Below are 17,087 nucleotides of genomic sequence, written 5' to 3' on the forward strand. Positions count from 1 at the left end.
GGGAGCGGTAAGGAAGACACACCCCTCCGGGAGAGGAAGGGAGAACTTCCCAGCTCTCGAGGGCGAGCCACACATTTGCCCAAACTCTCCCCTCCCGGAGCGGTCCCATCCCCAACCGCCCCCCACCCTAACCCGGGACGCGCACCGGGCGGCGGGAAGGGGCCCTGGGAGGGGCGAGGGCCGGGCGCTCGGAGTCCCGGGAGGCGAGGCTGAAATTCCAGCATGGCGCACGCGTGGCCCATCCGGCCCAGGGACGCGCCGGAGACGCGCTCCCTCCGTCCACCGGCCCCGGAGGCGGTCATCCGCCTTCCCTCCCGGGGGCCCGCAGGCCCGGCTAAAAATAGGCGCCTCCGTCACCCCAGGGCCCTCTCCCGCCGACCTCGCCCTCGAGAGATGTCCTCGGGGGAGACCCGGGTCGCGCTCGGAGGCGCCGCGGCAGAGCCCGGGTCGGGCCGTGAGCGGGCGGCCCGTGAGGCCGAGCAGCCCGGGGAGCCCGCCGCCGCCAAGGCCCGGCCCGAGCTAGAGTCCGGCGGCCGGACCCGGCGCCCGAGGCCTACCCGGCGGACGGCGGGCCGTGTTCGGGCCCCGCGGCCGCGCCCCCCAACCGGTGCGGCCCTCCCGCCCGGAGCCCCGGAGCCGGCGCCGGCGCCGCCCCCACCCCGCGGTCACGCGGCCGGCGCCCCGAACCCGACGCCGCTGGATCGTCGTTACCCTGCGCGGTGAGGGGAGGAGACCTGCTCAGACACGGCGGCGCCCGCACGACAGTCCGACCGCCAGCTCCGAGGTGCCTCCACCGCATTTCTCAGGATCCGACACGCCGCCGGCACTGGGTGGGGGCGCCCCCTGCAACGTCCGTGCCGTCTGGGCCGGCGGTGCCCGGAGACCGGCCCCTTAAAGGGACAGGCGCCCGCCCGCCTCGGCCCCCCGCGCGCGCTGAGAAGCCCCCGCGTGGGGCTGCTCGGGATTCCGGGGCGGTCCCCCGAGATAACGTTCCGCAGCTGGTGGGGGTGGGAGCTCGGGGCTGGAGGCTCGGCGGCACTTCCTTCATTCCTTAGCCCTGCCCCCCCTCTCTCCCTCCCTCCTTCCCCCTCCCCCTCTTCTCTGTCTTTCTCTCTCTCTCTCTCTCTCTCTCTCCTTCCCCCAAAGCTGGTTTCATCTTACGGGGACCTCCACACTCGGTGACTTTTTATTTTTTTTGTAACCTTAAGCAAATGGTACTCGATTTCACCCTGCCCAGCCCAGATTCCTCTCCAGAAATCAAAACGAAACCTTTCGCTCCTACGTCTTTCTCTTTGAATTAGCCTTCAGGCAACCCTGGCTTCAAACGAAGAGAAAAATTAAAAACCGACCCAAATTGTGTGCAAATACTATGAAGCTGCTGGCTGGCGGGCTCTCTTTAAGCCGGAGTAAATAACTAGAAGCTGCAGCGAAGAGGAAAAGTTGGCCCGAGTGCCTGCTAATAAGTTTGCTCTTTGCTGAAAGGAGGGCAGCGACGTTCCTGGTCCGCTGGCAAATAAGATGTGTTCCTCGTCATCACCTATGGCTTACCGATCTCTCGCAGAATTCCAGGCACCGCCCAGAACATAAACAAAATACTGCAAGGTCTCCTCAAAAGTTATGAGAGCTCGAAATGATTCCAATTCTGTGAGAGTGTGAATAAGATACACAAAACCAAGACTCCTCACGAACACCTCCCCTTGCATCCTGACAAAGAGGGAACAGGAGCAAGTCCTTCGGGGATGAACAGCAGAGCCATTTCTACACCAACAGAGAATTTCCTGTATGGGGGCTGGCTAAAAACGTACATTTGTATTCTCATGTTGTCTTAGCTTTCTAGCGCACCTCCAAAGTACAGATGAAAACTGAACAGTTTGTGGTAGCCTGAGATGTTGAGAATTCCCAAAGTCTTCAGCCACTAGGTTCTCCAAACATGCATTCGGTCTTATTTTAACTCCAAAAGCGTCCTCTTTTTTCCTTTCTCAGTAGGGTTACTCAGCACCTCAGTGGTTCCAATACCCTCAAAGCAATTGATCTCTAAACCACTGCTGTCTTCTGAGCCTGTGCCAGAGGACACAGCTTTATGGAAGAGCGATGCCATTAGTCTCTTAATACAAAAAGGGCAATGTATCATTTCTATAGTGGAGTTTAAGGACTCTTGATTAGCTTACAAACATCTAATTTCCTCTGGTTAGTACTAAAGCAGGCTTTAGGTTAGAATAAAACTTTCTATCATTTTCCTGACTTCAGTAAAACAGTGATATTTTAGAGACAGTAATATGTAGGTACATTAAGTAGAGTTTAGGGACATGTTTACCCTAAATATACTATTTCTTAGAGTCAAGGATCACTTATTTTTCTGTTCCATTATTTGAAACAAAGAAGAGTATTTATCAGCTATTTCAACTTTCCTGAGGGATTGAACTTTGACGTTTGAAAGGGAAGTGATCTATTTATTCACATCAAAAAAGATTTGTTAGATGCCCTAACCGGTTTGGCTCAGTAGATAGAGCGTCGGCCTGCAGACTCAAGGGTCCCAGGTTCGATTCCGGTCAAGGGCATGTACCTTGGTTGCAGGCACATCCCCAGTAGGGAGTGTGCAGGAGGCAACTGATCGATGTTTCTCTCTCATCAATGTTTCTAACTCTCTATCCCTCTCCCTTCCTCTCTGTAAAAAATCAATAAAATATATTTTAAAAATAAATAAATAAATAAAAGATTTGCTAGAATTATCATGCAAGGTAAGCCCTATTAGGAATTAAGACCTACCCTTTAAGTTTTGAAGTATAGTATAATATCAATGGCTATAATTAACATATATAATTAACCTATTATATAATTAACCTTGGTTGCTGCTCACTACTCTCCAATGTTACTGAAACCAGCAACTAACTTGCTAAAAAGGATTAGCACTCCCAGCATCTGAGGTACCTCTAGTTGTAACAACGAAGAAATAAAATTTTTTGAAACTATCAAGTGTAATTCTATTACCTAAAGAGTGCTAGTGTCTCTCTCTCTCTCTCTGTCTGCCTCTCTCCCTCCCCTCTCCTCTCTCTTTTCTCTTTTATTCAAGTCCTCTTACTTTTTAAGCCCCTCCTACCCCCACCATGGCCCTCACCTTTGGCAACCATCAGCTTGTTCTCTATACCTATAGGTCTGTTTCTATTTTGTTTTATTTATTCATTTGTTTTGCTTTTTTAGAGTCCACATATGAGTGAAATCACAATATTTGTCTCTGTGTCTGACTTACTTCACTTAGCATAATACTCTCTAGGTCCATCCATATTGTCGAAAATGGCAAGATTTCATTCTTTTTTATTCTTGAATAATATTCCACTGGGTATATATAGTATATCTTTATCCATTCATCTGTTGATGGACATCTAGTAATGGTGCAATGAACATAGGGGTACATATATATTTTCAATTAGTGGTTTTGTTTTCTTTGAATAAATATCAGAAGTGAAATTGCTAGATTATATGGCAGCTCTATTTTTAATTTTTTGAGGAATATTCATACTGTTTTCCATAGTGGCTGCACCAGCTTACTATCTCACCAACAGTGTATGAGGGTTCTCTTTTCTCCACAGCCTCACCAACACTTACTATTAGTTGATTTATTGTGGATGGCCATTCTGATGGATGTGAGGTGATATCTCAGTGTAGTTTTAATTTGCATTTCCTTGATGATTAGTGATGGTGAACATCTTTTTATATATCTATGGGCCATCTGTATGTCCTCTTTGGAGAAATGGCTATTCGGGTCCTCTGCCCATTTTTTATTAGATTGTTTGTTTTTCAGCATTAAGTTGTATGAATTTCTTATATATTTTGGGTATTAAGCCCTTACTGGATGTATCATTGGTGAATATCTTCTCTCATTTGGTAAGCTGTCCTTTGGTTTTGTTGATGGTTTCCTTCTCTGTGCAAAATTTTTTAGTTTGATGTAGTCCCTTTATTTTTTCTTTTGCTGGCCTGAGGAGACATATCCAAAAATATATTGCTTAGAGCAATGTCAAAGAGTTTTACTGCCTCCCGGGTGATGTGGTTCAGTGGTTGAGCATCGACCTATAGAATAGGATGTCACAGTTCAATTTCTGGTCAGGGCACATGCCCCATTATGAGCTCCACCCCCAGTGGGGGCCGTCCAGAAGGCAGCCAATCAATGATTCTCTCTCATCATCGGTGTTTCTATCTCTTTCTCCCTCTCTCCTCCTCTCTGAAATCAATAAAAACATATTTTTAATTAAATTAAATATGTATCCTGCAGTTTTTGCATAAAATGTTCTCTAAATGTCAATTAAATCAATCTGGTCTGATGTGACAATTAAGGCCATTATTTTCTTATCAATTTTCTGTCTAGATGATCTATTGGTTGATGTGAGTGGGATATTAAAACCTTCTACAATTATTATATACTGTGGATTTCTTCCTTTATGTCCATTAATAATTAAACCTCTTAGGCCACTGCCATCTTGGACCTCCTCTTTCTCTTTTTTTTTAATCTACAAAAGTGCAATTTACTGGAGATTGCCTTCTGACTTTTAGCGTTTAACAATCCTCTTTTCCCTGAATTTTGGAAATGTTTTAAAGACACACAGTACACATCTCTCTAGCAGATAGAAAGCTGGCTATTCCTGTTTTCTTCAGGGAAGACTTCCCAGAAGTGGTGAGTAATGTGTGAGTAACATATTATATCTCCTGCACCACCAGGAGGGCAGAGATGAAAGTATAATAGAAACAACTAACGATCTGAAAGCAAAGGGAAGATTCCAGGTCCCCCAGATAATGGAGGGGGAAAGAAATATCCGCAGTTGCAGATCGAACAATAAATCAGCTATTCTAACAATAACTGCTTATTAGAGGTCTGCATTGTGTCCCCATTAACATGTAGTCTCTTTAAGCATATGACATTCAAGTGCTTTCATCACAGCCTAAGGGTGACGACAAATTATTTGCCATACTTTGCACAAAGTGGTGGGATCTGTGTTTCCTCCTCTTGAATCTGGGCGGGCTCTGTGGCTGCTATGTCCAATAGAGTATGCCAAAAGTAACACTACCAAGTTTTGGGCCCAGGCTTGGAACCGTTGATCTTAGAGCCCTGAGCTACCATTTGAGAAGTCTAACTACCTTACTGGAGAGACCATATGGAGAGGCCCTGAGATTACTACATGGGGAGGACGAGAGACCCAGCTGGGCCAGCCTTCCAGCAGCCCTCACCAAGGTGCCCAATGTATGAACGAAGTACCCCAGTCCATACACACCACAAGCTAAATACCACCAAGTAACCCCAGTCAGTACCACCCAGAGCAGGAAAATCACTCAGTGAAATACGCTTGAATTTATGACCCCATATAATCTTTGTGGGTTTTGGGGGTGGGGGAGATAAATTGTTTGCAGTTAAAAATAAGCAGAACATCTTTCTTCCACTTCTAAATAGCTGCAAGAAACATTAGTCTCGTTTCTGTGGAGAGGAGTTTCCATTTTGCCCATACAATCCCAAAACATCATTGGGGCCTTTCAAGGGAAATCTGGGCAGGAACGGGTAAGGAGGTAAAGCTAGTTTGTGGCATAACTTAATATTATTGAAACCTCTCCATGTCTCCCATCTTCAAAGGCTGTTCAATGATTGAAAACTGGTGAATTTAATGAGGAAAGAGGAGCCAACATTTATAGTGCAGTTGCGCTGTGTGGGTGTTGAATGTGCATTAGCTTACATAATCGTCAAAATAACCCTATAAGATAGTTCTAGACTCACACTGAAAAACTTACTAGCTCGAGGACACAGAGTTCAAAAACCAGCACCTGAACCCAGATCTGTTTTACTCCCAAGGTATAAACCGTAGGTATACAAGCAATTAAAATGTGAGTTTTTATTTATATAGGTTTCACTTACTCATGATGTCTTTTTTATCATTAGCCAATATATAACACTAAATTAAATCGGCAATATTAAATCAGCTGCCAGCCAGCATCTTGTAAACTTTTCTAATAGAAAGAACTTAGTATTGAAATACGTACATTTTGTCCTAGTAAACTTAGCAATTGGAAGAAACAACCTTTACGGCCTCTTTGATTCTTGATTCCATGATTTTATACACTTCTTACAAGGATTCTGTTAAATATTGAATTTGCAATCACAGAACCTGGTTTTGCTCCCCCGCTCTGCTCCTTTCTGGCTGTGTGACTTTGGAAAAGTCACTTCACTTCTCAGAGCTTTAGTTTCCACTCTGATTAACTGAGGATCAGAGTACTTTGCTCTAAGGGTTAGTGTGAGATTAAATGAGATCATGTACTTTTCAATATTTTAAAAATAGTATTACCAGTTCTTACTCAATATAAATATTAAATAAGACATTGTTAAACCTGCATTATATCTGAATAATGACTACCATACTAGCTATTCATAGATTGTATATAATTACTAATTCAAGTGAGATGTAATTATGTCCATCTACCATTGAGAAAGCAGGGTCAGAAAATCAAGTTATTGGCCTCCGCCAAATGGCAAGTAAGTGGGAGAGCTGAGTCTGAAACCCCCAAATCCAGCTTTCTTCCACTCTACCAGACTTCCCCCACATATCAACAGGCTAGTGTATAACCTGCTTGTACAGCATTATTAAAAAGGGAGAGTTGACATCTTTCCTCTCACCTCAGGCCAAACCACTTTTACCCTCCACCAGATAGGTAGAAAGCATTCTTCTCTCTAAAAGCCTTACATATTAACTCAACATCCTTCCTCAAACAGCTACTTCAGTGTTTAAATGTTTACTATCCCTCACTGTTGTGTAACTCTATGTTCTAAGCTCAATCTTGGGCACATTTTTAAATGGATGCTAATTAGCAAATAAAAATAAATAGAAAGTAAAATTATATATGTATACATATGCACACACATAAATAAAATCATCTATAGACTCACATTTGGAGATAAGCACAGCTTACATTTAATTTTTTCCATTTTAAAAAATCTGTGCATATTTTTCTTGTAGTTATGAATGCAAATACCAAATGAAGGAACATGCCAAAAATTTTAGATAGTGTCCTGTTTTTTCACATCTAATTTCTTCTGACTTTAAGATTAGCTCATGAGCCCTGGTGAGGGCAGATCAGTAGCAACAAATCAAACCAAGTCAGCAATACTTATAACATGCACGGCATCATGTTAGGTGTTTGAATATAAAGCGTGCATTTTAAAATGCTTGTCCTCCAGAATGGCACTTGCTTTTTAAACCACACTGGTATTTGTTGGCTCATATTCAGCAACAAATGATAACTCTTAGATCCCACCCAGTCCTTGCCCTGTGTTTTTCTCCCCGTAATATGACAATCCAGTAATTAATCTTTCCCAGGCTTTGTTCCATTTATCTCTGACCATGTCTCCAATTTACCAATTTTCTTTGATCAGGGCCAACAATTTTTAAAAGCCATCTCTTGGTATTTCCATATATTGTTTTGGAAATTTAATGTTTGTGAGAAAAGGTAAACAGATTGAAAGCTCCATTACAAATCATTATTCTGTGAAGGCTGTAGAATAATTCCTCTGGATGCCAGCTCTCATGACACAGAGCTCTGGGTGTCAGCCCTCCCAGCCTCCAGGGGGACTTCACAAGGCCCTTTCTGTCTCCATCTTCAACCTTTCTTCTCTATCAGCCAATTAGTGCTTTTAGGGCCCTCTCCACTTAAAGGAGAGGGAAAAAAGTTTGTTCAAACTTCAGACCACCCCATTAACCCCATCTCCTGCTAAGCCAGGTTTTGGGTTGGTCAGTTGATTGGTTAGGTAAGAGGCACTCATTTGGCTGCTTATTCACACTACCCATTCACTCACTCCTCATCCTACTGGAACCTGCTTCGCCCCACAGCTTGATTCTGAAACACTCCTCATCCTATATAATAAAACACTAATATGCAAATCGACTAAACGGTGGAACGACTGGTCACTATGATGCACACTGACCACCAGGGGGCAGATGCTCAACGCAGGAAGTTGGGGGCAGCTCCTGCGTTGAGCGTCTGCCCCCTGAGAGGGAGGCAAGCTGAGGTGGTGATTGGAGGGCAGGGCCAGCTGGCAAGCACCCAGCCGGTCGCCTCCAGCAAACCGGCAGTCAGACATCCCTCAAGGGCGCAGGCCAGGCTGAGGGACCACCGCCCCCTCCCTGCACAAATTTCGTGCACCGGTCCTCTAGTGGAAGCCAATGATCTCCCTGCTGCTAACTGCAGTGCAGCTGCTCAGTCTATCTGGCAGAACCTCTCTGTCATATGACACCACTAATTACTTCTTGACATGCTTCAGTTTCCTTGACTTCAATGACCACACCCACCGGGCTCTTTTTGCCCACTCTCTTGTCTTTTCCTTCTCTCTAGCCTAAAGCTCCTGCTCAGTCTCTTTGTGACTTTATTTTCTCTGTCTATCACTTTTTTGGTGATGTTTCTCAGGGTACCAGCCTTGTATCTTTTATTTTCTCACTTTGCAGTCCCTCTCTGGTCTTATAATGTGTATCCCCTAGTGAAGGCCGGATTGCTGCAATTTGCAACCTCTACCACTAAGAAAAAGGCATCTCTATTATTCAGCATTCTCCAGAGAAATAGAACCAATAGGATATACATGTATCGAGAGATTTTATTTATTTATTTATTTATTTATTTATTTATTTTAACAAATTACTGATTCCTGAATTCACATGATTGTGGAGGCTGGCAAGTCCAAAATCTTATGGGTGAGCAGGCAGGCTGGGAACCCAGGGAAGAGTCAGTGTTGCAGTACAAGTCCCAAGGCAATCTGCTGGCAGAATTCCCTATTCTTCTAGAGAGGTCAAATTTTCTCTGTTAAGGCCTTCAACTGAGGTTCACTACATTATGGAGGATAATCTGCTTTTCCCAAAGTCTGCTGAGTTCAATGTTAATCTCATCTTCAAAAATATACCTTCACAGAAACATCTAGAATAATGTTAGACCAAATATCTGGGTACTATGTCCTAGACAAGTTGATACATAAAATTAGTCATCAATGGCATCGTTGGATTCTGGGAGCAACATATACTATTTGGGTCTGCTATTCTAATTCATTTAATGACTAACCTGTTAGTCTGCTAATTTTGAGTGGAACCCAGAACAAGAAAGGACTCTGAAGCAGGTCGTGGCTTGTGCACCCTGTTATCAATTGAGCCTTATCATCCAGCAGATTCAATAATGCTGGAAATATCTTTAGAAAGTGAAAATACTGTGTGAAGCCTCTGGCAAGTCTCAATAGGAGAATCATAGTGCAGCTTTCTAGGTTTGGGGATATGCTGAATATCATTGTGCCGTAATCAAGATCAAGTGCCTGACCAAAGATCACCAAATGACCTGGTGACCTGAGCTTCCCATCATGAATTGAGTGTAATCTGACCCATCAACCCACAAATTTGGGTGTGGGAAAGTATGTTCATCATCAAAAAGATATGACTTATGCAAGATCTACCTTGAGCAAGTTCTGAAGGCACAAAATGAGTTACATAAGCTTGTGGCTCAGACTTCCATGCCATCTACTTCAGTGCCACCTCTCCTTCACTTACACCTATAGTCTCATAAGGAATTCAATTTGATCAAGGAAGAAAAAATTTAAACCTGGTTTAGAAATGCAAATTGCTGAGAGTAAACTGATGTAGAATCACAATCCTAGTCACGGATGGCCCTGAAGGACTATAGGGAAAATAAATCTAGTTTTTCACTCTGCCTAGAAGAAGATATGGTCATATATTTAGGTCTACAAATTCACGGGCTAACAATTAGGCTTGATGGTCTGGAACTTAAAAGGTACAAAGTTAAATAACTAGTAAGAAGGTTTAGAAAAGAGACATGTGGATATGCCCACTTAATAATAGACACAGAATGTGAGGAATTTTTTTTCCCCATCTGAATGCTCATCTTGGGCATAAGATTGCAGTTCTTTATAATCAGTTGGGCAAGATGAGCCACTGTGGGTATACCAACCTCTTTCCTCGGCCAACCTGCAATTTGTTCATTGAGCTCATGAACATAGTGACCATAGTAGCAGATATGGAAGTTAGGCAGGAATTCAAACACATGGGTTCTTCTTACCACAAACTAACCTAGCTACCACCACTGCTAATCACCCAGCCTGCCAACAGGAGGCACCTATATTGAACCCTGGTACACACCATTTCCTAGGGGAATAGCAGCCATCAAAAGGCAGGTTGATTTTATTAAACACCTTCAATCATGGAGGGAGCAGTGATTGGTCTTCACTGGAATAGATACTCATTCTAGATATGGATTTACCTTCCCTGCCTACAAAGCTTCTGCCATCTCCACCATCTATGAACTTAATGAATGCCTATTCTCTGTCACAGAATCCCAGACAACATTGTTCTGACAAAGGAACTCATTTCACAGCAAAAAGAGTGATGCAATGGGCTAAGGCCCAAATTATTCACTAGAAGTAGCTGATATGATAGAATGGTTGGAATGGCTGTCAAAGATCCAGTTGGGTGACAAATGAGAGAAAGACAATGGGTGCTCTTCTATGAGATGTAATCTATACTCTGAATCAGCTACCAAGATGCAGAGGAAGAAGTAAAAGTTGCTTTTCTCATTATTATACCTAATCATCCACTTACAAAAATGTTGCTCCTGATCTCTGCAGGTTTAGAGTCTTAGTTCCCAAGAGAGGAAGGCTCCTATGAGGAGACACAACATAGTTCTACTTGAACTGAAAGGTGAGGCTTCCATCCGGCCATTTTGTGTTTTCTCAAAGCACTGACTAAGAGATATATCTACTAATTGGGGTGATGATCTGTACTGCCAAGGCGATCTGACCTCTGCTTAGTTCTCTCATAACTCGAGTGACCAACTTGTATCAATTTGTCCGAGATTTTTCCAGTTTTATCATTCTAAGTCTCACATCCCAGAAAACCCTTCAGTCCCAGGCAAACTGGGACAGTTGGTCACCCAACTACTGCCCTGAGACATTGAAGGCATTCAGTAAATTTGCTGAAGACTGGATATTGTTTATGTCAGGCTAAATCTACTTCCCTCTCCCCCTGCCAAAATATATCCTTGATGACATCCAAACTTATTTTGCATCCCAGGGAGAAATGTTCGATAGTAACAATGGCTTGCCCTTTCATTCATTCACTTATCCTTACAAACATCATCTTCAGTGACTTATATGCCTTTGAGGACAGTTATGCTTCTTTGGCAAGTAGAAGGGAAAGCCCTAAGTATCTCATGTTTCAGCTCACTTATACTCTGCTCAGATTTTCCCATATTCTCCAGGATATGGGTGTGTGTGTGTGTGTGTGTGTGTGTGTGTGAATTCTCATTAATTTAATTTTCCCAACACTATGGAAACCTTATGTTAGATCTTGAAGAGGTCACAAAAATCACCTAATCCAAATCCAAATACATCATGTTTATTTTCAGTGCTCAATTGTTTAAACTTCATTGTTTTTGTTTTAATTTATGATGTGTCATGTCCACCAAGCATTCATCTCCTTACCTGGCCAAAAATTACATTTGCACAATTAATCCAGTGAGTAATTTATTTTTAGCTAGCATAATGAATGTGAGCCCTTACTTTCAAAACCTAGTAAAAGCTCAGTATTCTTTAGCATCTCATCAAAAATCATTACTCAATGAGGGTTTGTTAATGAGGGACCTTGGTCCTCTAAGTATTGAATATCAGTCTCATTTTCTATTGTGCCTGGGAAATGACATCAACAATTGTGAAAAGATCTGTTTGCAGATAGAGTTGACCTACAGCACCAATCACAGAGTAGAACTCAAGATTAAGATTCATTTCAGTTCGGGTCAGAAACAAATGAAGTAAAACAATACCCTTCCACAAAACCTCCATTGGTACTACTTTCAACCAAATAAGAGGCAAGAATATCACTAGTCTTGTGTTTTATTCTTATGAATCAGTTCTGCTAATTTCTCAAGGACAATAAAGAAGAGCAGAATTTGCAGAAGCAATGAAATGTGTTTTAAATACTAACCAAGAATTATTCATTCAGCTTAGAAGCTCATGCCACGGTTTGTCAGAGCCCACCTCCTGTGAAATTGCCAGGAAAGAAAGGAGATTTCAACTGTCAGCTAAAGGCCAAAGAAAGAAAAAAATTTTATTACTTTTTTTCTCCTTTGACTTTAAATTTTACTCTTTTATAACTTTATTTTCTGAGTACATTGGGACTGTTATGGAAATCTGAATTTCCATTGGTTCAGGAGATTGAAAAGCAACTAAGATTACAGGAGCACAAAGATCAACAGCAACAAACTCCTTTCAGCTTCTAGCCTGACAATAGAGTATATAATGTCAAGATTAAAAAAAAAAAAAAAGACTAGCAAAAAGCCCAGATCCAAGCATTCATGCTCCACTGAGAAGTTCTATAAAGACTTTTGCCAAAAGTGATTTAGTATTGAGAAAAGAGAAATAACAGATATCTCTGAAAGAGAAAAAAAAAATGTTTGGATTAAAGGGAATTCAAATCAATAGCTGAAGCATCACAAAGCTTCAGGTTTGAATGATCCCTAAGTGGTTTTCTTAGTTTCTTTTCATAAATCTTGTGGTTAATCTTGTCCCATCAGTTGTAGGAACCTACTGTAGGTGACAAACAATTCTCAAGTGGCTTTGGAACAGAAATAAAATCTAGGATAGAGCTCTAAGACCCTTTATTAAGAAGCAAAGGAGATTTAAGGTGGTATCTCATAGATCCTTGAAGAGAGAAGGTCTTCTAAAGATTTTAAGAGTCTATCTTTCAGGCTTTCTCTGCTTCAACAGTGGGACTTCTAGGAATCTAAGGCCATCGTCCCTCAGCAGCTTCACAGAGAATCCAAGGTAGATAAAAGCTTATTTCAAAGAGATTTGGGGTTCTGGCTTTTATATAATTGAATGAATTATAAATTGACACTAGGAAATGCACATAGTTTTTATTTTTTTAATATATTTTATTGATTTTCTACAGAGAGGAAGGGAGAGGGATAGAGAGTTAGAAAAATTGATGAGAGAGAAACATCGACCAGCTGCCTCCTGCACACTCCCCACTGGGGATGTGCCTGCAACCAAGGTACATGCCCTTGACCGGAATCGAACCTGGGACCCTTGAGTCTGCAGGCCAATGCTCTATCCACCGAGCCAAATCAGTTAGGGCTCCACATAGTTTTTAAAGCAATTATATTAGCATGATCTAAAAAAGGCAAAGATATGCAGCACCTGCCACATTTTTGCCAACATTTTTCAAAGTGTAGTTCAGAAATTACTTGTGATCTACATTAAACCTCTTGGACTGAATTGGGGCAGACAGGAGCGGGGGTTGGGGGAGTATATCTGGGAATCATCACATTTTAATGAGTAATAGTTATGAATGTAAAACTTTGAAGTTTGATATCACCTAAAACAGTCCTGCCTACTCATTCCTAAATTATTACTTGTGGCACTGCCCTCCATTTTGTCAGGTTGGAATACCACCACCTTCCTTCCCTTACATGATATCCATACTTTAAATGTTATGCATTCTGTCCAAAAGCAAACCCAAGAATATGCAGTGCACTGATCTTTGACAAGAGTGCCAAGAACACACAATGTGGAGAAGATAAGCTCTGCTATAAATGATGCCAGAAAAGCTGAATATCCATTTGCAAAAAAAATGAAATTGGGCTCCTACCTTATACAAAAATCAACTCAAAATGGACTAAAGACTTAAACATAAGACCAGAAACTGTAAAACTAGAAAAAACAATAGGAAGAACACCCCTGGACATTGGTCCTGGCAAGGATTTCTTGAATATGACACCCAAAACACAGGCAACAAAAGCAAAAAATCAATAAGCAGGATTACATCAAACTAATAAGCTTCACAGCAAAAGAAACAATAGACAGCCCTGGCTAGTGTGGCTCAGTCCGTTGAGCCTCATCCTGTGTACTGAAAGGTCACCAGTTCAATTCCCAGTCAGGGCACATGCCAGGGTTGTGGGCTATCTCCTAGTAGGGGCTTGCAGGAGGCAGCCAATCAATGTTTCTCTCTCATTGATGTTTCTCTCTCTGTGTGTGTGTCTCTCTCTCCCCCCCCCCTTCCTTTCTCTCTCGCTAAAATCAATAAAGCCATATTTTTTTAAAAAAGAAACAACAGACTAAAGAGGCAGTCTAATGAATGTAAGAAAATATTTGCAAACCACATATCTGATAAGGTGTTAATCTTTAAACATCCATTTTAAGTCTCATTTGAGGCCTGCAATAAAGAGTCACAAACCCATGAAATGCCTTCCCCTTGCAAGTGTGCAAGAGCATTCAGGACACATGGATCCCACAGCGCATGGACCCAGCACCACTGCTCAGGATCGTGTTCCGGCCAGGGTCAAGTCTCCTGGCACCTAGCGGCCCAGAACTCTGACCTGGGTTGAGATACAAGAGATATTAGCCCAATAGGAAAGAAGACAAATAACAGAAGGAGCCCTTGATTTTGAGGTGAACTAAATGGAGACCCAACAATACTCTGCTCTCACACGCAAGTACCTCAGTGCATTCCAGAGCTGCCATTCCAAAAATTAAACAGGAACCTTTGTCTGGAGGTTGGCTCAGACATGCCCATTAGATCTCAGCTTGAAGCCATTTCTACCTTTTCCTTCCTCAGAAGTCTCATAATGCATGGCCCTGGCCCCACAAATCCTGTACCATGGGTCTTTATCATACTGAAGAATGATGCTGAACAGCTATGATACTACCCAAAAGTGGGAGTGTGGTTGGAAAGATTGATGAAAGGTTTGTATTTGGTTTGCGGCTTTGCTCACTGCTTGCCTCTCTGCCTCTCAAGCTGCCCATTTCAATTCAAATTAAGCAGTGCTTTCTCAGACTGTGTGCCAACATGCTGTACGCGCAGCTGCTGCCTGCCATCCATCACAGCCCGGCTTACCCCACTCCAAGTTCCAGGTCAGCATTTCCTGATTGCATTCCTTGTCCCCGTCATGCTTTGTGCTGCCCTACTTTTAGCCATTTCATCACCCAGCAATTGTTTCTGTTCGCTGTCTTTCTCACATGACTAGTCCTGCAAAGTGTGGCAGACGGGAAAGCCAGTGGCTGGCTGCAAGCCAGGATGTTGCCCAGAATTTGATAGTGATCTTAAGTATCATAGATAAATGCCACTGGTGAAATCTGTGCTGAAGCTAAATGCAATATCCAAGGACATCAAAGGCCTGCCTCTTTCTCTTCAAAGTTAGAAAGCATTTTAGGCCCTGGCTGGGTAGCTCAGTTGATCAGAGCATCGAACCAATACTCCAAGGTTGTGGGTTCGATACCCAGTCAGGGCACGTACAAGAAGCAACCAATAAATGCATAAATAGATGGAACAACAAATCGATATTTTCCCCCTCCCCCTCTCCCTCTCCCTCTCCCTCTCCTCCTCTCCCTTTCTCCCTCTCTGTGGACGAAGGGAGTCACATGCTAACCTGACAAGCTCAGGGAAGGCCTGCATGGCAGTCTTGCAAACTCAAAGACCTGAAGTAACCACAAAGGATGGTCTGAAATTAAAACTTTAGCTAAAAGCAGTATGGTGGGTAGTCATGTCCTAATAGGCTGGTATCTTCCCTGACAAGGTCAATCTTTACCTTAACTGAGCCTATTGTCTGTTTGCATCTATGATAATATATCATAGAAATGTCAAGGTTACTTGTAACTTCCCTTTTTTCTGGACCCCTCAAGGCACAACCAAATGCCCTGGGCGCCAGAACAGATACCATAAATTCCTTCACTGTTATTGTTATCATGTTAATTGTTGATTGTTAACTATCCGGTATCCACCTAAGTAAAAGAAGTATGTGTCTATCATTTTACTTTTTATCCAGTCCCAGAGGTTTCCCACCTCTTTGCTTTCTCCAGCCTCCCTAACCTATCACCAATGGAGTTCATGGAACCCACTTACATCTCCTCCTTCGAATGTAATGTATAAAACAAGGTGAAAAACCACCATTCTCCAGAGCATTATCCCGATACGTTGAGATTCTGCTTCCTGGCAATTGTCGACACTTTGGATCAAATAAACTCACAAAAATTCTTTACAGGTTTGAATGTTTTTACTGAAAGGATGAGGGATACGCCCTCCATCTTGCCCCAGGGTAAGGGCTACACCCTCCATCTTACCCTGGATCCTCCATTTTTGGGCAGCCATGTGCTCGGCAAGGAGCTTCTTCCCAGAAGCCCAAGCCTCTGCTAGCCACACCCAGGATTTCTTTAAACTAAGCAATGACAATCAAGGGAAGTGCGCGCCATAGATATGACCACATCCTGTGTAACAAGACACCGACTTGCACCTGGCCAATCGGCAAGACCCACAGTCCTTTCTCCTCCCCTTACTCCAACCCCCCTATAAAACCCCTCTCCACACAGAGTTCTCTCTCTCTGCCGCTTGCCGCTGCGTAGGCGAGTGTGGGGGGAGCTCAAGCTAGCTTGAATAAAGACTCTTATGCTTTTGCATCGGACATGGCTGGCTCCCTGGTGTGTTCTCTTGGGGATCCTGAAATCTGGGCATAACATTTATGTTAACATCTCCCTCTCCCTCTCCCCTTCCCTTCCCCATTATCCTCTCTGCCCCCCCCCCCCGCATCTCCCTTCCTCCTGTCTCTAAATTCATTTTTTTTTAAAAAGTTAGAAGCAAATTTGATTCCATCCATGGGCTGCGGTATGGACTACTGGTTGAGCATAGAGATTTTTCTTTTCTTTTTTTTTTTTAAATCTATTTCTTTATTGATTTCAGAGTGGAAGGGAGAAGGAGAGAGAGATAGAAACATCAATGATGAGAGAGAATCATTGGTTGGCTGCCTCCTGCACACCCCCCACTGGGGATGGAGCCCGAAACCCAGGCATGTGCCCTTAGCCAGAATCGAACCCGGGACCCCTCAGTCCGCAGGCTTACGCTCTATCCACTGAGCCAAGCCAGCCAGGGCAAGAATAGAGATTTTTCCCTCAGACTGCAGGGGTCTGCCACAAAAGAGAAGTTACTCTAGTCAGGCTTAGTTGCATACCTTCTAGAGCAGTGGTTCTCAACCTTCCTAATGCCACGACCCTTTAATACAGTTCCTCATGGTGACCCCAACATAAA

General features: G+C 43.1%; 1 protein-coding gene across 1 annotated transcript in view; it reads left to right on the forward strand.

The window, feature by feature from the left end:
- The first annotated feature begins 222 nt into the window (after positions 1 to 222).
- The window catches only part of TBPL2 (TATA-box binding protein like 2), a 104,805-nt gene continuing 87,940 nt past the window's right edge, over positions 223 to 17,087 (forward strand). Inside the window, exon 1 of the mRNA XM_023763421.1 lies at positions 223 to 719. Coding sequence (XP_023619189.1) covers positions 223 to 719 — 497 coding nt within the window. The remainder of the gene's footprint in view (positions 720 to 17,087) is intronic.

Source organism: Myotis lucifugus, unplaced genomic scaffold (assembly GCF_000147115.1).
Source record: "Myotis lucifugus unplaced genomic scaffold, Myoluc2.0 scaffold_284, whole genome shotgun sequence".
NCBI lineage: Eukaryota > Metazoa > Chordata > Mammalia > Chiroptera > Vespertilionidae > Myotis > Myotis lucifugus.